Source organism: Phodopus roborovskii, unplaced genomic scaffold (assembly GCF_943737965.1).
Source record: "Phodopus roborovskii unplaced genomic scaffold, PHOROB, whole genome shotgun sequence".
NCBI lineage: Eukaryota > Metazoa > Chordata > Mammalia > Rodentia > Cricetidae > Phodopus > Phodopus roborovskii.
In genome coordinates, this window is record NW_026126651.1 from 2316248 (window position 1) to 2339891 (window position 23644).

General features: G+C 51.9%; 3 protein-coding genes across 4 annotated transcripts; all 3 read right to left on the bottom strand.

Annotated features, from left to right (window-relative positions):
• Positions 1-635: 635 nt before the first annotated feature.
• Ftl (ferritin light chain) lies at positions 636-2394 on the bottom strand. Its single transcript, XM_051174319.1, has 4 exons — positions 2093-2394; positions 1664-1810; positions 1123-1248; positions 636-951 (listed from the first exon to the last, which is right to left on the bottom strand). Exons 1-4 carry the CDS (start codon positions 2192-2194, stop codon positions 775-777), a joined length of 552 nt encoding a protein of 183 aa, XP_051030276.1. The 5' UTR covers positions 2195-2394; the 3' UTR covers positions 636-774.
• Positions 2395-3985: 1591 nt separating this feature from the next.
• Bax (BCL2 associated X, apoptosis regulator) lies at positions 3986-9333 on the bottom strand. Of its 2 annotated transcripts, none has more exons than XM_051174293.1 (6): positions 9199-9333; positions 8718-8769; positions 8465-8611; positions 7667-7802; positions 5490-5594; positions 3986-4241 (listed from the first exon to the last, which is right to left on the bottom strand). In XM_051174293.1, the coding sequence occupies exons 1-6, from the start codon at positions 9230-9232 to the stop codon at positions 4137-4139; spliced, it is 579 nt and encodes a 192-aa protein (XP_051030250.1). In that variant the 5' UTR covers positions 9233-9333; the 3' UTR covers positions 3986-4136. The 2 variants fall into 2 exon arrangements, with proteins under 2 accessions (XP_051030250.1, XP_051030252.1); XM_051174295.1 differs by having other exon boundaries at positions 8465-8601; positions 9199-9280.
• Positions 9334-12624: 3291 nt separating this feature from the next.
• Dhdh (dihydrodiol dehydrogenase) lies at positions 12625-23208 on the bottom strand. The gene is made up of 7 exons (XM_051174372.1): positions 23119-23208; positions 22435-22546; positions 21561-21724; positions 18791-19043; positions 15427-15551; positions 13093-13240; positions 12625-12865 (listed from the first exon to the last, which is right to left on the bottom strand). Exons 1-7 carry the CDS (start codon positions 23206-23208, stop codon positions 12756-12758), a joined length of 1002 nt encoding a protein of 333 aa, XP_051030329.1. The 3' UTR covers positions 12625-12755.
• Between the last annotated feature and the right edge of the window lie 436 nt (positions 23209-23644).

Here is a 23644-nt window from a genome sequence, read left to right on the forward strand (position 1 = left end):
AATCCTGTTCTTCAGCAATGTTGACTGTTTCCTAGCTGACATCAAGTTCCCAGGCGTCACCAGTGCTCACTCTTGCTTTGAATGTCCAACCTTTGGGGGTGGGGCGGCCAGTCATGTGAACTGCCCACATGACTGCTTTACCCACAAAAATCCACCACAGTGCAATGGCAAGGTGCTGATCTCAGGGTGTGTCATGCACTAATGAGGTCCTCTGGTATGCTAAAGGGTCTGAGCTGACACCCCACCCCAAAGCTCCTACCGTTCCCAAGTTTCATCTTAGGCCCAACCTCTAGCTCAGCATCCAGTGGACACTGTGAGCTACCCCCACCCTCCCATGCACTGGCAGGCACTTCCTAGAAGCTAAGGAGCATGTATTAGCTTCAATTCCCAATCTTAACCACCTTCTATCTGCATCTGAGCTTGCCTAATGAGGCTTCTGTTCACTCCCTGCACAGTAACAAAATAAACCAAGGATTGTAAGACTCCCAGAGCCTGGGTCGCCTGAGGAAGGGTCAGCACCTGGTAGGTAGAGATTCCTCTAAGACATGGGTTCCCACAGAACACGAGAGCAGGGCCAACCTTTTCTTTGCCCAGTGACACCCAGAAAAATCACCAGCTGCTGTTTCAAAAAGCTTTATTTTTACTTGGTCCAAGATCTGAGAGGGGCTTCAGAGCAGTTACAAAACTGCCTAGTGGCTTGAGAGGTTCGGGTGAGGGTCCTGAGGCTGGCTGGTGCAGAGCAGAGGGAGGGAGCCCCTTGGAAGGGGAGGCCTCCTAGTCATGCTTGAGAGTGAGCCGCTCAAAGAGATACTCGCCCAGAGATGGCTGGGGCACGCCAGTCTGCGTTGGCTGGGGCCCAGCCAGCCTACGGATGTTGGTCAGGTGGTTGCCCATCTTCTTGATGAGCTTCACCTCCTCATCCAGGAAGTGGCTCTCCAGGAAGTCACAGAGCTGTAAAGGAAGGAGACAGTTATCAGAGGCAGGTGTAAGCAGAAGGCTCCTAGGAAAATCTGTTCCCAAGGGCAGGTAAGCACTGGCTATGGTTGGGGCGGGAGTATTACTGGGAACTCAGGTAGCCATGCCTTACCAAAGAAGGAAAAAAAGGATTAGCAAGGTACTTACATGAGGGTCTGTGCGACCGGAACCCAGGGAATGAAGATCCAAGAGGGCCTGGTTCAGGTTCTTCTCCAGGGCCAAGGCAGCTTCCATGGCCTCCTGGGTTTTACCCCACTCATCTTGAGATGGCTTCTGCACAAAGAATATAATGTTTCAGAACTGGCCTCCCAGCCTTCACCCACCTGAGGGTAAAACTGACTACGCGGGGAAGTGGGCACCGAGCGGCTGGGAGGCAAGGCAACCTCGTCTACATTGTGAGCTCCAGCCCAACTAGGACTACAAGCTGAGAACCTGCCTCCCCAACCCAGCAGTCCTGTGGACCGCATTTTCCAAGCTCCCGAGACACTTGGGCAATGATTTACCTGCCTCTACCTACAAGCCAAAAGCGCACGCAGGCGCCTGGCGTGACCTCCTAATCCCCACCATACATCCCTCGAGAATGGAACGCCACTTTCCAGAGGCCGGACCTTTGCCCGGTCAAAACCAAGGGCCCACATGGGATCGGCTCGCCGGGGGGGGGGGGCGTCGAGTCTGCGGCTGCTCTTACCTGCACATCCTGGAAGAGCGCGCGGCCCCCGCGGTCGTTCTGAAACTTGAGGAGTCGCTCGGCACCCTCGCGCTTCTCCTCGGCCAATTCGCGGAAGAAGTGGCCTACACCGCCCAGGGCCACGTCATCCCGATCAAAATAGTAGCCCTGCGGGGAGGAATATTTGCAGCCGGAGTTAACGGGGCGCCGTGGCGCGCACCTTCCATCGCGAAGCCCGGGAGGCAGGGGCAAGGGTTTCCATGTTCCGAAGCCGCTCTGGTCGGCGTACACAGCGCCATCCCTCCTCGGAGTAAACAAGGACCGTGGGGAGGAGGGAGGCGGCGCACGAGGTCTCCCGCCCTGGATGGAACAAAGGGGGCCCGCGCATGCGCGGCGGGCGGGCTGGGATGGGTGGGGGGCACGGCTGGCAGGGACGCCCGAGGCGCTCACCAGAGAGAGGTAGGCGTAGGAGGCCCGCAGGTGCAGGTTCACCAGGCGGTTCACGGCAGCCTCCACTTCGGTAGAGTAGTTCTGACGAACCTGGGAGGCCATGGCTGAGGCGCTGTGTGCGGACGGAGCTGGCTGGTCCTAGGGGCCGGGGGAAGAGGAGATGGTCCCGGAGGCTGCGACTGGAGAGGCCGGACAGAAGCTGCAGGGACCCAGCTAACGGAGGGCGTGCCCGGGTCTGCTCCGTCCAAACACTGTTGAAGCAAGAGGCAGATCCGCGGGAGCCGGGGCTGCGCTGCTGGCGGCGGCGGCGGCCCGCACGGCCCCCTTTATAGGGCGCTGGCCCGCAGGGGCGGGACCTCCGGGGCCACGGATCAGCCAATCGGCGGGGGCGCGGGGCGGAGCCGGGAGGCTGCGCCGGGCCAATCCCGAGCCGAGGCCCTCCCGGCCCCGCCCTCCTCTCCCCCCCCCCGCGGGCAGGTCACGCGCCTGGAGCGCGAGGCGGTTGTGAAATGGAGGCTGGCGGGGCTGCGGGCGGCGGGAGGGGCGGGCGCGGGTCTCTGCGCCCCGGAGGACCAGGCTGCGGTCCTTTGGGGCGCGCCTCACAGGGGCAGCGTCTGGACGCGCGGAGCGTGGGGCGCGCTCAAGAACTGTGCCACGCGACGGAGGGGCATCGCTTCACGGCAATGTTTGCTTTGGAAGGGTGCCCACAATTCTAGGGTTCTAGGTTCGCCATGCAAACTTGTTTTTCTGGAACCTTCTAGGGGCCGTCTTGAGGCAGTTGCAGGATGGAAAGATTAGGGAGCCAGCCGGGGTTATCGAGTGTGCTCTGGAAAAGCGAGGTGACACATGGAGCCCTGGGAGCTGTACCAGGAGACCTGTCCTTCTAGGAACTCAGCTTTGCATACGAGAGTGCTGCCTTGGGGCGTTCCTGGGATGCCCTTCCTGGAGGCTGGTCTACAGGCTTCCTGAGGGCAAAAGGCTTTTTTGGAATTACAGAAATCCCAGTCTTGAGAAGAACTCAGGACCCAGGAACAGATTAGATTGTGTTCAGACAAATATATGCAAGGTCCAAATAGGGAAGGACAGCCTCATGCGGGTGTGTGTGTGTGTTCCAACCTCAGGAGCTTGGGGGGGGGGGGGCGCAAAGGCGAGAACTGCCCTGGGCCCGGGAAAGGCACACTGCATGCTGAGGACCTTGGTGCAGGCTGCAGCTCAGGCCAGCGCTGCTGAGTCATGCTGAGCTCAGCTCGGTGGTGGTTATGGGGCGGGGTGTTGGCCTCACCCTGGCTGGCACCCTGTTGTCCCCCTGCTCTGAGGGACTTGGGGGGGGTTGGGGGGGGACTGTGGCCCCGTGGTTCCCTCCCTTTGGGCAGTTTTACCACTGGGGATGGCTGTCCTACACATATCTTTCTCCTGACTTGATGTCTGCGGCGCCCTGTTGATTTGGGGGCCAGAGTTACTCATTAACCACAGCACTCCAGACTCTGACCTTCGGCCTCCAATGGACCCGGACAGGCCTAGACAAGGCAGTAATGGTGGAAAAGGACGAAACCTGGGAACCCATAGAGAACCGGGATGTGTGTGTGTGTGTGTGTGTGTGTGCATGTGTGTCTGTGTGTGTAGACTCTGGGTGTGTGTGTGCACGCCCGCACAGACTCTGAAATCATGGAGGTATTAGGGAATGAGGGTGGCAGTCTCAGAAACTGGGTCAAGGACCAAGTCCCCTTTTAAATGTCCTCCAATGCAGCACCTGTCCCCAGAGCTAAAGGCAACCCTGAGCCGCTGCACTTACTCCTCATGGCGTGGTGCCTTTCACGTCCTGTTTGGCTGCCTCGGGTGCACAACCGGCCTGGTGCCTGTGATCCAACTGGGCGGACACCAGACCATACAATCCAAAGTGGACCCGAGGTTTATTGTCCCCTCCCCCAGGCCACCATTCCCACCCCTCCCAATAATTACAAAAGTAAGAAAAATGCCTGTCCCCTGTCCCCATTCTTTCCAGAAAAATGCCATAATTTATGAAGAAAAGACACAGTCCAGGGCCTCAGCCCATATTCTTCCAGATTGTGAGTGAGGCAGTGAGGACTCCAGCCACAAAGATGGTCACGGTCTGCCAGGTGGGGGTCCCAAAGTATGAGAGGAGACCATCCTGGGAACAGAGACTTGTGTTAGTTACTTCAACACCAAGCTGCAGGGGGAGGGGGCAGGAATCCCACCCATGAGGGATGCTAAGGGAACCCAGCACTCAGGAACCTAAGGCAGGAAGGAGCCTTACAAGTTTAATGTCAACAAATCCAGGACAGCCAGGGATACACTGAGAAACCCTGTCTCAAAAAAAAAAAAAAAAAAACAAAAAAAAAAAAAAAAAAAAACCAAAAAAACAAAAAAAAAAAAACCCAAAACCGGGTCAGTGAGATGGCTCGATGGCTCTTGTGGGAAGGCTGCTTGTTGCCAGCCTTTATCAGCGTAAATTCCATTCCCAGAAGCAACAGGGTAGGGGAGAATGGACTACTGCAAATTACCTGACTTCCACACAAGCATACATACAAACATGCCAAAAGAAAAAAATGTAAGAAGGAAATAACACATAACCCCCCACACTCCCAAAATGGAAAAACAAAAACACAAAACATGATTCCAATCTGGAAGCGGTGGCCCACACCTGCCACCCAGCACTTGACAGGATGAGAGGGGTCACTCGTTTGGACTAGTGTGGGCTGTGTGCACGGGGCTGGGCTCCACCCGGCACCTCACAAACTGGCATGAAGCGGGGTGATCGGAAGTTCAAAGGCACCTTCAGCCAGCCTGCGATACACGACCTCAAAAAATAAAAATCGAGCTGGGTCACCGTGCACTCAGGGATCCTGGAATGGAAGGCACCTCTCTGAGGGTACAAATCAAGCCAGGTCATAGAAGTCAAGAGGACCAGACGCACCAGGCTGGGAAACTCAAGGACAGGTGTCTTACATCATGTCTGATGGCCTGAGGCACCTCTGTGGCAGCCCTCGGTTCCACATAAGTGGTTCTCAACCGCTGGGTCAACACCCCCAAAAGAGGTCCCGTATCAGACATCCTGCATATCAGATAAACTACATTACAACTTTTTTGGTTTTGTTTTTGAGACAGGGTTTCTCTGTGTATCTTTGACTGTCCTGGCACTCACTCTGTAGACCAGGCTGGCCTCGAACTCACAGAGATCCACCTGCTTCTGCCTCCCAAGCGCTGGGATTAAAGGTGTGTGCCACCACGGCCCATACATTATGACTTTTAACAGTAGCCATGAAATCATTTTATGGTTGGGGGTCACCTCCATACAAGGAAGTGTATGAAAGAGTCAGGGCATTAGGAAGGTTGAGAACCACTGGTCTAAAGTGTGACAAGGACTGAGGGGTCTCACCCAGCCACCCTGGTCTTGGATCCAGACAAGCAGCCGCTCTCGGAGGAAGTCCAGTGTCCACCCCATGATGGTTCTGATTAGTTCCGGCACTTTGGTGCACAGGGCCTGCAGGGAGTCAGAAGGGTACATGGGAGCCCTGTGTACACTCCTGAGAAGGGAGTCTCAAGCCTTGGCTCCCACTCCTCCTCTGTCTCCATTAAGAAGGGCCCCCACCCCACCCCTTCTTAGAGTCTGAGTCAGCTCCACTGATTATAAGCAAGGAAACTTCACTTATCTGCTTGGGAGCCCTACAGATAAAAGCTGGCAGGCAGGGTGGAGGTAAGGCTCAAAGGTAGAGCAGTGTCCTAGCTAGCACGTGTGCCCCTGCTTCTGTCCCCAGCACCCAGCAAACCCTGGGGAGATAGAGCTAGGAGCAGAATGTTTCAGCTGACTTGTAGGACAGACACCTAGGTTTTAGTTTTGGGGTTCTGTTTTTGAGACAGGATTTCTCTGTGTAAACCAGGCTGGCTTAGAACTCAGAGATCCAACTGTCTCCGCCCTTAGTTCTCTTGGCCCAGACACCAGTACTTCTGGAAGGACTCTAAGGGTCCTGGGAACAACAACGGCACTAGGAAGACTGACAGCCAACAAGGCCCGGGGGTGACCTGCTCCCAGTTTTGTTCTCAGCTGGAATGCCCCAAACTGCACAAGCCAATCTTCAACTTCTGGACTAAGGCCATTCTCTTGCTGTATCTTGCTGGGAGATACACACACTGACAGCTTAAACAATCCGGATACCTCTTCCTATCATCTCTCTGATGCAGGTTGACTCTTCGGAAGCCATAATCTAGCAGAGGTTCTTTTCCTTTTTTTAAAAAAGGTGTATTTATTTACTAGGTGTACAGTGTTCTGTCTGCATGCACATCTGCTTTCCTGAAGAGGGCACCAGATCTCATTATAAATGGCTGTGAGCCACCATGTGGTTGCTGGGGATTGAACTCAGGACCTCTGGAAGAAGAGCCAGTGCTCTTAACCTCTGAGACATCTCTCCAGCCCCAGAGAGGTTTTCTAGACCAGGTAAGACCACCTCCTGGCAGAGTCAGGACTTGCTCTCTTGATTGGAGCAAAGCTCTCTTCCCAACCTGTATTTGGGTTCCCAGGGGACTACCGAACAGACCACTACCCTTCCGCCTCCGATACTGAAGTCCCATTAGCTCAGGCATGAAACCACATTAGGAGAAGCATGGACGATGGTCAAAGTTATATACTGAGCATGTGACAGTGCCACTAAAAATAACAAAACATGGCAGGAAGCAGATCTGCCTCAGTAACTCCGCGCCTGCCCTAACATATACCACCACAGCCTGGTCTAGAATGTTCTCCGTAACTAAAGATGACCTTGAATTCCTGCTACTCCCACATCCAACTTCCCAAGGCTAGAACTGCAGATATGCACCAACCACACCTATGCTAGCCAAGGACTCAATGGAGCCATAGCCCCAGCCCTGTTGTTTTCAGAGAGCGTTTCTCTCTGTGTAACAGCCCAAACTGTCGAGAAACTCGCCCACTCTATACAAACACTGGGCTGGCCTTGAACTCACAGATCCACCTGTCTCTGCCTCCCCAGCGCTGGGATTAAAGGCGTGCACCTGCACGTGCACCACCACCACACCCAATGGGCCTTTTTGTATTTGTATATGATGATGGCAGACAGAGCCTAAGGTTTCACATATGCTGTGCTGAGGTCAGCTACACCCCTAGCTCCTACATTGCACATTTTTGAGGGTGTTTTTGGTTTGTTTGTTTTTTTTTTTCTTTAAAAAAAAAAAGAAAAAACTCAATATTAGCTGCAGTAAACCTCCTACTTCAGCCTCATGAGTCCTAGAATTACAGGCATAAGCCACATTGGTTTTAAGGCCACTGAGCCTAAGAAAGCTTCCTAGACTTCTCTGACCCATCTCAGTACTGTACCTTACCTCAACTTCACACCTATCAACCAACCAGAGCTCCATCACGGGCTAGCTTGTTTTGTTGGGGCAGAGGCCAGGAGCTGGGGTCAGCCCATCATATATGAGACTCATACAATTGGTTGAATGAATACACAGCCATCTTTCTCCATTCCCTGGACCTCACCCCCCCCCCAGGTTCTCACAGGCTTGAGGGTACATCTCTGAGCCCATGGCCCTGTAGCTGCCCACCTTGAGCACCAGTTTGGTAGCAAAATAGAAAAGGGCAACAACCCGGCCCCAGTTGAAGTTGCCGTCAGCAAACATGTCAGCTGCCACACGGAAGAAGACCTCTCTGGGGGAGTTCGTATCCACATTAGCAATCATCCTACAGGAAAGAGAGCAGATGCTGGGCAAGATGGTCAGATCCAGCACAGGAGTCTCCATCCCACAACCTCCCCAGACTAAAGATAAGGAGACAGGCCAGAGCCAAGCTAAAAAGGAGGATAATAGGGTCAGGAGGGGGACAAGATGCCTAAGGGAGCAAACAAAATGAATGCCATCTTGAATTAGTTTCAAGGTGCTGGGGAGTGACTTGGGCCTCAGCTCAGCAGAAGCATGCTCTCTACTATCTACAAGTGGCGGGCGGAGTGTGTCTTACTGGCTAAGCACCTGCCTGTGATTGATCGGTGCGGTGTCAGAGGCAGGGCAAGCATCTGCCCGGGATGTGGCTTTATGGTAGAACATCTGCCTAGCATCCACTAGTGAGAGTTCACCAGTGAGGGGCTATGGGCATGGCTCAGGAGCACAGCATCTACCTAGAACCTACCAGTGACTCGGAGGACACTTGCCTAGCACCCACCAAGCAGAGGGGCTGGGGATGCAGCTCCAGGGCAAAGGGCTGGCCTGCCCTGGATCGTATCCCTGACACGGGACGTCTGAAGTGAGTGGCGAGACACCGGGCCCCTTGGGAGGACAAGAGTGGACAGTGCCTGAGCTCTTGAGGTGGCAGGAAAGCCCCGGATGGACCCCAGCTTCCGGGAACCACACCTCTGCAGCTCCATATTGCTGTCCAGTTCATCTCCAATTCGCCTGAGACACTCGCTCAGCTTCTTGGTGGATGCATCCTGGGGTGGCTGCTCCAAGTTCAGCTCGGGTGCATCCCCTGCCATCCTCCCAGCTCGATCCTGGATGAAACTAGATGTGAATGGAAGTGGGGGGGGGGAGGCGCAGAGTGAGAACCGACTGCTGCTCCTGAAGACCCCCCCACCCCACCCCCGCCACAACAGCGCCTCCCACTCACCCCTGTAGCAAAAAGGCCCCTGTCTTCATGATCTGCTCAGAGCTGGTGGGCCCTGGTGGAGAGAGGAGGAAGAGTGCCTGGACTCCTAGGTGCCAGGAAGAGTCAGGGGGCTGGGCAGGCTCATGACCCTGAGCTGAGAGGCGGGAGAGCTGGGTGCCCTAGCAGGAAAAGGTACCGCGGAAAGCCGGGGGACTGCTACTGATGGACAGGGGGCGGGACCCGGCCCGCATCCAGTTCCTCCCCAGACTGAGACGAGGGACCAAAACAAACAGACCCCCGGCCCAGCCCAGGCCACCAGCAGGAAGTGGCGCCAGCGACAAGCCCGGGCCTGCCCGGGGGCGCGCACGCCGAGGTCCGCTCTCGGGGTGCGGATGCGTCTGGAGGGACGGATCGCTCGCCCCAGCCTGCTCCCGCCCGAGCCCAGAGCCGACGGCGTCCCGGGTCCCCTCGCCCGGGCCTCGTCCTCCGCCTCCCGCCTCACCGCCGCCTCCGAGCTGATCCCCGGACCCGTCCATCACCGCCGCCGCCGCCTCTCGCCGGGTGCGCCCCGGGCGGCTGCAGCGCGCCCAGGTCACGTGACCGCTCGCGGACGTGCGCCTTCACGTGGGCGCTCCGCGGCGTGGCCCCGCCCCGCGCCCCGGTCACGTGACTGGCCGGCCTGGCGGGGGCGCGTCACCGGAACGCGCGTGCGCGGTTCTGCCTGAAGCCCGGACCGCACCTTTGTCTTCTATTTGTTTTCCCATAGCTTAGTAGTGGAGGGCGCTGCGGGGGCTGAGCAGAAGGATTTCGCCGAGTTCAGAGCCTGGTTCCGATAGTCAACAAAGCCTGGTCTCAAAAAACCAACAAACCGAGACCAGGCAGGAGGAGGTTCGCTTCGTCCTCCAGCATTAGGAGGCTGAGGCAGAGGGAGAGTTGCCTCAAGCTGAAAGCCACCAAGGATTATAACCAGACCCCATCTGGAAAAAAGCAGGACGGAAAACAAACGCAGGCCGGTTGTGGTGGCGCACGCCGGTAGGGTTTGCGGAACGAGGATGAGGCGGTGCACGCCTTTAATCCCAGCAGGTGGATCTCTGTGAGTTCGAGGCCAGCCTGGTCTACAAAGGGCATTCCAGGACAGGCTCCAAAGCTACACAGAGAAACCCTATCTCACAAGAAAAAAAAAAAAAAAAAAAAAAAAAAGACAGAAAGGAAACGAAACTTTCAGAATATGAAGTAGCAACAGTCTCGGGCATACTATGGGGACTTTATCAGTTCTCTGAAGGTGGCTGGGGCCCGCAGGAAAGTAGTCATCTGGACGTCAGAAAACATCTTGCCTTGAGTCATCTGCTGGAAAAGCTCTCTTATTATTTGTGCATTTCACAAATTTGTGCAAATGTGTCCCGATCCCCATCCCCTTGCATCCACCCTCTGCCCTTGCAACCTCCCCCCAAAAACAAAACAAGATTTAAAAGAACAACAACAACAAAAAAAAAAACGACAACAAATTCTTCGGGGTGGCCCAGTAAGCCACACGGTGTCACGCGGTGGACCCTTTAGTCCATACACCTTTACTTGAAAGGTGTTCGTTGCTATGAGTCATTGGTGTTTGTTTTTTCAAGACAGGGTTTCATCCTGGCTCTGTTGACCAGGTTTGCCTGTGTCTGCTTCTGTACTGGGATTAAATGTCCAATATGGGCAGCTTTTTTTTTTTCTGCATTGGACTTTATGATGTTTCACATCACTGTAATTAATTGTATTTATATGTGCAATGTTTTAGTTAATTGTTGGTGGTCCTCACCTACCTAGATTCCCCAAAAGGACTGTATTCATTTCTTCTCAATTCCCTAGGATCTAGAACACCTATTGATTCAGTGTTCTGCCTGCATGTATGCCTTCAGGCCAGCAGAGGGCACCAGACCTCCTTGGATGGTTTGAGCCACTATATGGTTGCTGGGAATTGAACTCAGGACCATCTGGAAGAGCAGCCAATGCTCTTTAATCACTGAGTCATTTCTCCAGCCCTCAAATATGTTATTTAATGCCTGGCTAAATTTCAGGAATATGCCGGAGACTCTGGCTGCTTCTGAGGCTTAAGACTTCTCAGAGGCCATATCTGCCCCTGAGCCTTGACAGATGAGTTTTACATGAAGAGTAAAGTAAAAAGAAATGTTATGATTTGTCTTCCCATGAGTTCATGTATTGGAGGAGACAGGTGTGTCCCCGGTTTCATGTGAAGAGGTTGTGGGACCTTTAAGGAGTCACTTAGTGGAAGATATTGGTGCACTGCCTTGGAAGGAACAAGAGTAGATCCCAGGAAGCCCTGTTGGGCTCTTTGCTTCTGGAGTGCTGGCATTAAATGCCTGTGCCACCAATGCCTGGCCAGCAAGTGCTCTTAACCGCAGACTTTCCAGCCCAAGCTCTATATTTTGTTAAAGCTGAGACTGTCCCAATCATTACCAGACAGGACGTAGTATGAAGGATGTATTATCTCTTGTTTGCTGATAAAAATTCAGTAGCCAGTTGAAAGAGAATGTCTGCGATCCACATACTTTCTCTGCTTGTGGGCAGCCCCACAGGCTGTGGGCTCCAGCTGTCAAATCCACCCTTTCATTTTTTTCTTTTTCCATTTGTTTTCTGGAGACAAGGTTTCTCTGTGTAGTTCTGACTGTTCTGAAATTCACTCTGTGGACCAGTCTGGCCTTGAACTCAGAGATCCACCTGCCTCTGCCTCCTGAGTGCTGGGATTAATGGTGTGTGCCACCACTACCTGGCTAATTTTTTTAGATGTATTTATTTATATGTATGAGTGTTTTGCCTGTGAGAGAAGAAGGAATACAAAAGGAAGGACATGGCCGCTCCTAGGTTTGGTGGAGGAGAGTTTATTGTAGATGAAAGGGAAAGTGTGAGTAAAGGCAGAAACATCTGGGAGAGTCCAGAGCGGACTGACCTGGGTGGGATGAGGAGGAGGGGAAGGGAAGAGGGAGACAGGGAAACCAGGTGCCACAGCCAAGAAGCCAAAGGTACAAAAAGGAGCCGGGTAGAGGGCTGGGTATGCCAGCCATGGGGTGCCCGTGTTGTCTCCCCTCCCACAACAGGTAGGAACTGAGGGGTGCTGGGAGAAGCTGGCAGCCAGGTAGCTTTGATATGTTAAATAGGCACCTCAGCAGTTTGTCCCAGGGTTTGAGACCTAACAGCCTACAAGTGTGTATGTGTTCTGTATGTGCCTGGTGCCCATAGACATCAGAGGGCATTGTGTCTCTTGACCTGGGGCTGAAGACGTTTGTGTTTGTGACTGAGTCAGCATCTTCTTCAAGACTAACAAGTACTGTCAACTACTGACTCAATGCTCCAGCCCCAGTGCCTCTGTGTGTCCCCACCCCCCATCCAGTTCCCTCTCTAGGGTCTCATCTGTAAGTGGAGGGCCTGAAACTTACTATGTAGACCAGGCTGGTCTGGAGCGCACAGAAATCTGCCTTCCTCTGCCTTCTGGGTGGTGGGATTAAAGGCGTGCACCGTTACACCTGGCTGCCACACCCACCCTTATTCAGTCCCTAATTGAGGAAATAATCTCAAGGAAAAAGAGCAGGGTGGAGAAAATCATGACACAGTGTCACCCTGGCAATATCAGTCACCAGGTACCCTGGCCTGGCCCTCAGAAACTCCCACCCCCACGACCCAGAGTTAATACTTCTCCACTAGCCCATTGAGCTTGCGTCTAAGACCCTATAAAACCCTGTGCTCTGCCCAGCCAGCTCTGTTATGCAGCTCTGGGTTTCCCCCCAGTAAATCTCTTGAATGAGGTTTGTTGCATGTGTGACTATGATATTCTTTAACTCCAGATCACCAAGATACCCTTGAACCAGAGACCCTTTCAATCATATTTCCCAAAGAAGCACCCTGGTGAGCCAGAGGACAGGGGATGACAGAGTGTACAGTAGGAACAATAGTAAGGTGTCTCTTAGGAGTCCCTTTCTGGAACTCGAGCTGTTTTTCAAAAATAACTCCAAAGCAATGAGTGGCAAGCTATTATTGCTTGCCACATCCAACCAAGGAGCAGCATCAGCATTTGTCTTGGGGGAAGGTGACTCCAATAGCCTTCCTCACCTCCTCAAGGATCTCAGCCAAGAGCTCACTCTCTGCCAGAGGAACTACAGGACTTTCCTTAAGACCTGGAAGGAGAGAGCACACAAGACACGTCCAAAACACAGGCACCGCACACCAAGAAGACTACAATTCCCAGAGGCACCGAGGAATAGGTGGTGTGGTTTGATAAGGCAGATGTGTCCCTTGGCATTGTGGGAAATGTAGTTCTAAATAGTTGTTTTTGCTCCAGGGTATGAGGGAGCGCAGCATTTCTGCTTAGACTGGCCCCAGGCTGCAGTCCTCCACAACTCACCTTTACGAAGGCACTCACGGACGTGGTTAGCTTCATAACTCAAGCATGGTCCGTTTAAAAAAGTGTACCCTTTCCCGAGGACAGGCGGAGGGAACTCTTTGTGCTCGTCATTCACCACCAGCTCTGTTGGACACCATGTTCTGCGAATCTGGAGGAAGATAACAATGACTACTATGAGGCTTCGCTTCGAGGAACAGCATGCCTGGTAGACCCAAGGACCAGCTCTGCCACGGAGAGCTGAGGGTTTACCCCCAATCGATTTGTGAGGTTCAAGTCTGCCTTCTGCCTGGATTGGGGTTGAAGAGTTTGCCCCTTAGCAAGGCTCCTGTTATACTTAGACCATGTCTGTTGTCTCCCCAGAATCAAAAACTACCTTGAACTTGAGGACCAGCTCCTCCTTCAGCCAAGTAATGAAGCCTAACTAACAGCCTCCCAAGTGTCAAGATTGCAGAGGCTGACATCATCATTCTTGGCTCTCTCTCTGTTTCTCTCTCTCTCTTTTGAGATAGGGCAAGAGATCCCAGAGACATTGCATCTGGCTTGAAATCTGAAGTGTTAGCACCTGGCTTTGAACTACCTCTTGTGGTTGTTACCTCTTGTGTGAAGTGTTTGGTTCTTACCTGAGTTCTTCCTGAAGGATTCAGAGCCTTTGCAAAACTTAGTAATGAGAGAACCTGGAAAACCAAGAGGTCTCACACCTGGAAATTGCTTGGGCAAATGGTTCCTTCGGATTTTTCCAGATAAAAGGTTTTGGTATGTGGAAATTGCTTGCTTAATCCTGCCGGCAGTGGCGGCACACAGCTTTAATCCCAGCACTTGGAAGGCAGAGGCTGGAGGATCTGTATGAGTTTAAGGTCAATCTGGTCTACAAAGCAAGTTCCAGGACAGCCAGGGTGGTAACATAGAGAAACCCTACCTCAAAAAACAAAAAGATGTAAGTCCTGTAACAATAAAAAAGCTTTTGCAGAGCAGTGGGCAGTCAGTTCCCAGGAAGCTGATTCCCCTGCTAAATCGAAATTCATCCTAGAGTGACCCACACAAAACAGAACACTGACAACCTTCCTTCTATTCTGGTAGAGCAGCTGGAAGCTAAACTAGCCCTCTGCACACTTGTGGGACACAATGGGAACTCGGAGGACAACTGGGACATGAGGTGAGGATGGTAGAAATCCTTCAAAATGCAGGAAAAGGCTCAAATTAGTCTATAGTGTGACTTGCTGTATATATGGTTTATTTCTCTCTTTTTAAGTTTTTTTCAATGAAGTGTTAGGGATCACACACACTCTTAGCTGTGCACTAAATAAGTGCTCTGCTCCTGAGCCCTGCACACACACACACGCACGCGCGCGTGCACACACACACACACACACACACACACACACACACACGGCCCCTCGCTGGGGGATTACAGGCAGGGTGCTGGACCTCTCTGTCTCTAGACTCTTTCCACTTTTTATTTCTGAAGGTCTTGCTGAGTAGTTCTGACTGTCCTTGAAATCCCTGTATAGTCCAGAATGCCTGGAACCATGACTCCCCCCTGCTCCCCCGCTGGGCCAGGCAGGGTCCCCTTTCTTCGGCAGCTAGGTATCAAATGCAGGGTAGCGTACGTGCTAGCCATGCCCTTCCACTGAACTACACTGTCAGATCAAAAACAGGGTTTCCTTATAGCAGCAGCATTCCAGGAATCCAGGAAAATCTGACCTCTGCTGGTAAACAGAGTGTGTCTGGAAACAACTGGAAGGTCTTAAGTCATCAGCTTCATGTTTAGAACCTGAACTGTTCACAGCAAAAGTGGGTGGCTGGAGTGTGGACCTGGGAGCTTACATCCAGTCTTGGTACCCACCTGAGTTCTTGGCTTCCTCACTGGTGTGAGCACGCTGTATGGAAGCTTCCATCGCTATAGATCAAACTGGTTCAGCCTCTGTGCCCTCCCCACCACGATGGACCGACAGGTCTTGTACCCTGAGCCCAAATGAACCTTTCCCTTGGTTAAATGGCCTCTGTCAGACATTTGATCACAAGGATAGTAAAAGTAGCAAATCTAGCTGGAAATAACTTGGGGCTGGAGAGGGTAACTTGGTGGCAGGGCACAGATTTAGCAGTCAGGAAGGCCAGGCTTCCCTTCCTAGCACCAAAAACCAAACATCAAAAGAACTAGCTTGTCCTAAGGCCTGAGAATATGGGACTGTGACCTCAAGGCTGAAACCCCATCCCTTGGCTTGTGTGAGGGAGTCTGAACGTCTCACAAGCAGGGTAAAAAAGACTTGAGCTCTAGGGACCCCTCCGGAGGTCGCGGCACAGGCTCCCAGTACTTGGGCATGCGGTGTCTCTCACCTGGGCCATGCCCTTGGTACCGATCACATATGCTGTGTTGGGGAGGCTGGAAGTAATGCTACAGGAGAAGCTACCGTGGGCCCCTCCTGGGTACCAAAGAAGCACGCTGACAGTGCTGTCCACACCTGTAAGGAAAGCACAGGTTAGCACAGGGTGGGGGCAAGTCCTGGGACACACTGCGCAGGCGCAGGCCTCCGACCATGGCCCAGACACTGCGCAGGCGCAGGCCTCCGACCATGGCCCAGACACTTTGCCTTTTTGTTGTTGCTTTGTTTCGTTTAGTTTCTATTGTTTTTGCTGGGCTTTGTTAATTTGTTTGAGACAGAGTCTCCCAGAGCTCAGCTCATGCAAACGTCTTAGGGATTAGACAGTTATCTATGGCTCTTCCTGCCTCCACTTCTCAAGAGCTGGGATTACAGGCAGGCACCACCACGCTCGGCTAAATAGCTTTGGTTTTTAAGTTTTTAAATTGATTATTAGTGTGTATATGTGCATATTGTACATGCACTGGGACACGTGCCACAACGCAAGTGTAGAAGTCAGAGGACTCTAGAAAATTCTCTTTCCATCTTGGAGTTAGAGGATTCCAGAAAAGTCTCTTTCCATCTTTTCATGAGTTCTGGGGATCACACTCTGGGCTTGAGGTTCTCACAGTAAACGCCTTTAGCTGCTGAGCCGTCTTGCCTGGCCCTGTTTTGTTTTTATAAAACAAGGCTTCATTGTATAATCCAAGTTGGTTTTGAACTCATGGAATCTTCCTGCCTCAGTCTCCCAAGGACTGGGGTTACAGGTTTGAACCACAATACCCTGAATTAATGATGTACTTTAAGCGAGTGTGCATGTGGCATCTGAATTATACCTCAGGACTGGACAGATGGATGGTTCCGTGGTACTGAAAGCCCTGGCTGCTTTTGCTGAGTAAGTGCATTCGGTTCCTGGAACCCACATAGTAGCTCACAGCTGTCTGAAACTCCAGCTTTAGGGAATTTAATTCCTTCTTATGACCTCTGAAATCACACAGCTTATGGTCATACAGTCATATATATAAAATAAAATAAACCTAAAAAACAAGTCCACATTGCCACTCATGGTGGCACAAGGCAGAGGGTAGGCAGATCTCTGTCCCAGGCCAATAAGTATTGTTTAAAAAAAAAAAAAAAAAAAAAAAAAAAAAAAAAAAAGTACCCCAGAAAAGTTAGCACCATCTTCTAGAAACAGATGGAAGCATACACAGAAATCCACAACTAACCAATGGGCCGAGTTCCTGGAGTACAATCAAAGTGAGGGTGGAGTGATATGATGAACAAAGGAGTCAAGGCCATGATGGGGAAACTCAGAGAATCAGCTGACCCGAGCTGGTGAGATCACTGACTCAGGTGGACCTCAGCCTCTGGAGTGCCAGGATTAAAGGCATGCCACTGCCCAGCCCCAAAGCTTTTTAAGACTTACTTATTATGTATACACTGTTCTACCTGCATTTATCCCTGCAGACCAGAAGAGGGCACCAGATTGCATTACAGATGGTTGTGAGCCACCATGTAGGTACTGGGAATTGAACTAGGGACCTCTGAAAGAACAGCCAGTGCTCTTAACCTCTGAGCTATCTCTCCCACCACAAAACTCACTTTTTTTTTTTTTTTTTTTTTTTTTTTTAGGTATGTGAAAATTACTTTCTGAATTACTAAAAGGGGGTTAATGATAGAACCTACTCTTTAGAAATATGTATAGTGTGTGTGTGTGTGTGTGTGTGTGTGTGTGTGTGTGTGTGTGTGTGTGTTGGGGGTACCTGTGGAGATCCAATGAGAGTTTTGGATCTTTTATATATGGAGGTACAGGTGATTGTGGGTGCTAGGAACTGAACTCAGGTTGTCTGTGAGGGCGGTCAGCATTTGACTGAACCACCCTGAATCTCCCTTTCCTGTATAGATCCTACTTTGTAGTGTTGTTACAAGCATTCCCTTAATCCAGATTTAAAAACAAAGGAAAGAACGATTACTTTAACGTCAAGGCCTGAATATGTAGGTCAGTTGTGGGGTGCTTGCAGGCTGGGTGGGGGAGAAAGGGAGGGCCAGGTATGGCGACTCGTGTCTGTAAAGGCAGCACTGGGGACATTGGGGCAGGAAGACGGTGGAACTGAGCATGATAGAACAGACTCTGTGCTCCTTGAGCCCCCGAGGCAGGAAAATATAAAACAGGAAAAGTTAAAGACAAAACAAACAAACCAAAGCACCGAGGGCTGGAGAGATTGTTCAGTGGCTAAAAGCACATATTGCTCTTCCAGAGGACCCAAGTTCAGTTCTCAGCACCCACATCAAACAGCTTACAACTGCCATGAGTCCAGCTCGGGGTGAGGGTGCGCCGTCACCACCCTCTTTTGGCCTCTGCAGGCTCCCTCGCACGTGCAGTACAAATATACATACATACATGCATACATGCATACATACATACATACAAATGTCATTGTTTTTGTTGTTCTTGCGCCCTCGTGGATTCAGGCCTTATGCTGGCCACCCCCGCCCCGCCCCGCCCCCCGCCCCGCCCCCGCCCCGCCCCCGCCCCGCCCCGCCCCGCCCCCCGCCCCGCCCCGCCCCCTGGCAGAATGCATGCAGGCTACTACACTAAGTGTAGAGGTCCCTTTAGGAGGAAAACTCCACCCACTCTCCTCCCACCCATGGGGCAGACAGGAGTTTTCCTATCTCTTCTCTCTCCCCTACTGTTTCTCTCCCACACTCCCTTCCCTTTCTTTCTTTCTATCTTTTTTTTTTTGGTTTCCGAGATAGGGTTTCTCTGTGGCTTTGGAGCCTGTCCTGCTCTATAGACCAGGCTGGCCTCGAACTCACAGAGATCCGCCTGCCTCTGCCTCCCAAGTGCTGGGATCAAAGGCCTGTGTTTGCATTTCTTAACAGTTACTCAGTTACTTCAATTCTTCATAAACTCCCACAACACCCCTATAATTAACATTTGACCAGTCAAACAAGATTCAGCAAGCCCGACTCAGATCACGTGGTAGAGTATAATCTGTGCATGGCTAGCGGAGAGCTGACCCGTGTCAAAGGGTAAAGGGTGGAGGGTGGGCTTGGGAGCCAGGTTCTGAAGGAGACGTTGGGCCCCGCCCACCTTTCCGAGGGTGCTCTAGTTCTTTGAACTACATTTCCCAGAAAGCCATGAGACTAGCCACCTGCTTAAACCACGTATACATGGGCCACTGGCAATTCTGGGAATGGTAGTTTTTTATGTGTCTAGTTCGTGGCTAGGGAAGGCGGCCCTCAAGGAAACCCTCCAGTTGTCTACGTTGATTTCTTTGGTGGGGGAATAGGGCGCGGGGGAATTGAGAAGAAGGCCTCCAACAGAGAGTACGCAGTACCTGTTTCATGGATGTCTGCTACGGCTGAAATCTTCTCCGGCTTCTGCGCACCAAAGACTGTGGAGAGGAACTGGATGCAGTAGATGCCGAGGTCCAGCAGGCTGCCGCCTGCCTGGCTCAGGTCGGTGGCCCGGGGTAACCAGGTTACTTGGATCCCCATTTCCGCCCGGGCCACTCGTACGTCCCCGATAGTTCCTTGGACCAAAACTTCCCGTAAAGCCTCCATGGCAGGAAAAAACCGGCTCCAGATGGCCTGCACACCAGAGAAGGGAGCCCAGGGAAATGGGGGCATCAGTACCCAGAAGGTAATCAACCACACCTCCCTCAGGACCCTAGACGTGAGGGTTACCCAAAACACACCTCTATCCTTCCACAACCCACAGCCCCCAGCATAAGGGCCTGCCTTTGTTTTACCCACTGGGGCCATCACCTCGGCTTTCCTTTGCCAACTCTGTCCTATATGTGGTTTTGTTCATTTTTTTAGATGGGTATTACGTAGTTTGGACAGGCTTCCAACTCACTATGTAGCAGAAGTGAGTCTCAGTTGAGGAACTGCATAGATCAGAGTAGCCTGTGGGGAAGTGTCTTGGTTTTTATAATGTAGGGCAGCCCAGTCCACTGTAGGCATCACTATTTCTTGGACAGGTGGGCCTGAACTCAGAGCCTTGGGTTAGGGAAGCGCTCTAGCCACTGAGGTGACATCTCTAGCCCCCCCCCCAACCCTCTATATTGGTGGGTATGGTGTATACTCCTTTATTCCCTGCGCTCAGGGGCAAAGGCCAGTAGATCTCTGTGAGTTTGAGGTTCTCTATGTATCCTCCTCTCTCCAGCCCCCCTCCCCCCCTTAAAATTGGACGTGGAAGCTAAAGAACATTCCACACAGTCTGAGGAAGTCTGTCACATTTGCTAAGGATTATGACAGCCATCATATTTGAATAATCCGGCTGGCTTTACTTTTGGGTGACTTTGTTTTTCTTCTGAGAAAGGGTTTCATGTAGTTCAGGCTGGCCTCAATCTCTCTATGTAGGTAGAGATACCTTGCACTTTTGAATAAAGTTTTTTATATGTAGGTGCACGTGTTTGTGTATGTAGGTGCTCCCAAAGGCCAGAAGATGGCGACAAATCCCCGGAAACGAGTTACAGGTGACTGCAAACAATCCAAAGTGTGTGCTGAGTCCTGAACTCTGGAAGAACCAGTGGTGTTGGTTTGTTTGTTTAGGTTTTTTGAGACAGGGTTTCTCTGTAGCTTTGGAGCCTGTCCTGGTACTGGCTCTGTAGACAAGGCTGGTCTCAAACTCACAGAGATCCACCTGCCTCTGCCTCCAGATGGTGTTGGCCACCACCATTACCCAGCTTCAAACAGCGTTCTTCTGAGCCATCTCTATTCCAACCATGCACACAATCCCTTCCTTCCTTTTTTTTTTTTTTTTCTTTCTTTCTTTTTATCAGACACAATCTTGTAACCCTAGCTGGCTTAGAACTCACAAAGATCCCAGTGCTAAGATTAAAAGTGTTCACCACCATGCTGGGCCTCTGCCTCCTTCCTAGTGTTGAGATGACAGAAGTGAACCACACTGCTCATGTCTGCTGCTGAAGGTGGAGCCCAGGGCTTCCTTCGTGCCCAGCAAATACTCTGTCCACAGAGCTACATCCCTAGGGTCACTTCAGCATTGCTTGGTTGGTCTTCCTTCCTTCCTTCCTTCCTCCCTCCCTCCCTCCCTCCCTCCCTCCCTCCCTTCCTCCCTTCCTTTTGGAGACAAGGTCTCTCTGTGTAGCACTAGCTGGCTGGAAATCTGCTGTGTAGACAAAGCGGGACTTGAACTCACAGAAGACCACCTGCCTCTGCCTCCTGAGCACTTCTTGGTTGACTTTAGAAACAGTCACTCATTTCAGGCACTGGAGAGATAGCTCAGTAGTTACAAGCATTTGTTGCATTTGCAGAGGACCTTGGTTTGCTTCCAAACAGACACACGGCAGCTCACTTCCTGTTCCAGGGGATCTGATACGTCTTCTAATCTCCGTGGGCACCAAGCATACATGTGGCATATTAAATTAAATGAATAACTAATAAGTAGGTTTTTTTTTTTTTTTTTTTTTTTTTACTCACTAATTTTAGAAGTCACACATTTTGGTGGCAAATTTTTTGTCTCCCATTAGCTTTGCCATAGATGACATCGCTGGCCGGAGGCATGTAATGGGTTAAAAACTGAAGTGACTTGAAGGTTCCCTCCCCTGTGTTGGAGCTCTGGAAAAGTATCTCTTCATTATCTCCTGTCCTACAGGAGAAAGAAGCTGCTTGTGTACCAGTATTTAACTTTTCCCAGGAGACGCTACAAAGGCTGAGTCACTGTTATCTGCAGTTTCCTTAGGGTCAGAAAGCAAACAGTGACCTGAATGAGGATAAACACAGCAGCGTGTACCTCTGGGGAGCTGAGCTATGGGACTCCTGAGCTGCTGGCCCCCCGACACACCACCCCACGACTCTCTAGGTAAGTCTGCAGCAGCAACCTTTAAGCAAAATGCCTCTGTCTTCTTTGGTTTTCTTGCTTTCCAAATGAATGCTTTTCCTCCCTTGACCTTAGTCATCGGCCTCTTCACATGGGAAGCAGCAGGCTTGGGTTTGTGCCTTCAGCAGATGCTAGATTCAGTTACACCCTGGCCACACTGAGATTCTGATCTGGCGGCACTTTGACTTGGGTTAGCTTGGGCAACCGTGCTTAATACTGGCAGCTGGTGTTCTATGGGTGTGAGAAAGGCCCTCCAGGCTTACCTCCATAAGGAAGATGCCCCGAGAGCGGGCCTCTGCAGCCATCTCCCGAACTTCTGCCGCTTTCACACCCATGGGCTTCTCGCAAAGGACAGCCTTGCCCGCTGCCAGGCAGAGGAGCACTGCTGACTTGTGCTGGGGGTGCTGGGTGGCAATGTAGGCCACCTCTAGAGCAGAAGGAAGGGGGAAGGGTCAGCAGCACTGCCCACAAGAAGAGGTCCGTCTGCCAATGCTCAGGGCCAAAGTGGATTCAGTCCGAATCCTCTCGAAGAGAAGAGACTACCAAGCTTTTGGGAGGCAGAGGCAGGAGGAGGATAGCCAATTCGAGAGCAGCCTGAAGTGCAGAGTCTGAGTGTGAGGCCAGCCTGGTCTACATATTTAGTTTTAGGCCAGCCTGGTCTACACAGTGAGACCCTCTCTCAAAATGAAGCAAAATGTTGGGCTACAGCTCTGTGGAGCCTAAACTGTGAGATTTTGTTCCCAGTGCTGCAAAATAAAAAAATACATTCTTAACAGATTCCCTAGCTGATTGAGAAACTTAAAACTTGCCCTTCGCTCCTGCGGCCTGGCATCTAAGCACAACTTAATATTGTGAAGCCAGCCTCTGGCCAAGTGCATTCCTATTATGGCTGCCTCCTACCCCAACGGAACCCACGCCTTTCCAAAGACTCCCATTTCCCTAGAAGTGCACCTGCTTTTTTTGGGGGGGGTGAGGAGGTGTCTTGGAACTAGCTCTTATAGACCAGGCTGGCCTTGAACTCAGAGATTGGCCTGCCTCTGCCTCCTGAGTGCTGGGATTAAAGGGCATCCTTTACCACAGAACAGCAAAGAGGCTGTACCCACCTCTGCTCCCTTCTCCAACAGGGAGGCCACTCACCCACGTTTGGGTCCTGTGCTAGCTCCTCGTAGGAGCCATATGCCTTGGGGATGTTGTGTTTCTGGGCAAACTCCTTTGACCGGTTCGGGTCCCTGGCGGCCACTGCTACCACCTGGTGTCAGATTCAGAGGGTTGAGGTGGGGTCGTTGTAGAAGATAACAGATGGAGGGCAAACAATGGAAGAGGCTGAGTGGGTAAGCTATAGCCTCCTCCAAGATGATTAGGGAAGATATTCCTGTCTGAAGGAGGAGGGGGTGGATAGTGAAAACCCAGACTGACTTATGCTCAGGCCGGCCCGGGCTACAGAATGAGGCCCTGGCCATCCTGGGTACATGCCAAAATTCTGAATGAAAAGGAAAATGAACAGGGTGGTGGCGGCACACGCCTTTAAAATCCTAGCACTTGGGAGGCAGAGACCGGCAGATCTCTGTGAGTTCGAGGCCCGCCTGGTCTACATAGTGAGTTCCAGGATAGCCAAGACTACCCAGAGAAACCCTGTCTCAAAAAAAAAAAAAAAAGAAAAAAGAAAAGAAAAGAAACAGAAAAGGAAGATGTGGATGCGGTTCCTGACTGCACAGTAGCGTCTCCTCTGAGTAGCTACGATAAACTCTCTGAAACCGCAAGCACCCAGGTTTAGGAGACGGGGGAAGAGGAGGGAGCTGAAAACTCCCACGGGAGGCGCACCTGGTGTTCCGAGGGCGGCAGTGAGCACAGCATGGTGGTGAAGTCGCCGGCGATTAAACCAGCCGACACGATGCCCCAGCGCAGCGCCATCGTCGTCTTCTGCCTGTGAGCAGCTGCCCCTGGTGGCTGTTAGGAGCCGACGGCTCTGCGGGGCTGGAGGTGGGGCCAAGGGGACTGTGCCCGGTTTGGCTCCACCTTCAAACGAGCAGGATTTTGCACCCTGTTTTGGGTGAGAGTTTGACCTTTAGGGACACAACTGCAGTTGTCAGAGAGAGAGGGAGAAATAGGCATTTCCCCAGTGCTATTCCCCCCCACCCTCCCCCTTTTGACAGTGCCTCACTCTGTTGCCCAGGCTTGCCTGGAATTCACAATAAAGCTCAGGCAGCTGACCTGAACTCAAGGCAATCCTCCTGTCTCAGCTTCCTGAGTGCAGGGATTATAGGTGTACATCACCATGGCGGTCTTTCAGGTGTCCTTTTACTTTTTATTTTGAGGCAGGCTTGATATTTTTAGAAATTGCTCTTGA

Excerpts from the sequence above, each read along its gene's own strand:
- Bax (XM_051174293.1), bottom strand. The coding sequence starts at position 9,232 with ATGGACGGGTCCGGGGATCAGCTCGGAGGCGGCG. Across the intron at positions 8,770-9,198 it reads GGATCAGCTCGGAGGCGGCG|GGCCCACCAGCTCTGAGCAG; the intron begins GTGAGGCGGGAG and ends TCTCTCCACCAG. Across the intron at positions 5,595-7,666 it reads CTACCAAACTGGTGCTCAAG|GCCCTGTGCACCAAAGTGCC; the intron begins GTGGGCAGCTAC and ends GACTCCCTGCAG.
- Ftl (XM_051174319.1), bottom strand. The coding sequence starts at position 2,194 with ATGGCCTCCCAGGTTCGTCAGAACTACTCTACCGAAGTGGAGGCTGCC. Across the intron at positions 1,811-2,092 it reads CCTACGCCTACCTCTCTCTG|GGCTACTATTTTGATCGGGA; the intron begins GTGAGCGCCTCG and ends TCCTCCCCGCAG. Across the intron at positions 1,249-1,663 it reads CGCTCTTCCAGGATGTGCAG|AAGCCATCTCAAGATGAGTG; the intron begins GTAAGAGCAGCC and ends TTCTTTGTGCAG.
- Dhdh (XM_051174372.1), bottom strand. The coding sequence starts at position 23,208 with ATGGCGCTGCGCTGGGGCATCGTGTCGGCTGGTTTAATCGCCGGCGAC. Across the intron at positions 21,725-22,434 it reads AGCACAGGACCCAAACGTGG|AGGTGGCCTACATTGCCACC; the intron begins GTGAGTGGCCTC and ends CTTCTGCTCTAG. Across the intron at positions 12,866-13,092 it reads CCGTGAGTGCCTTCGTAAAG|GTCTTAAGGAAAGTCCTGTA; the intron begins GTGAGTTGTGGA and ends CTCTCCTTCCAG.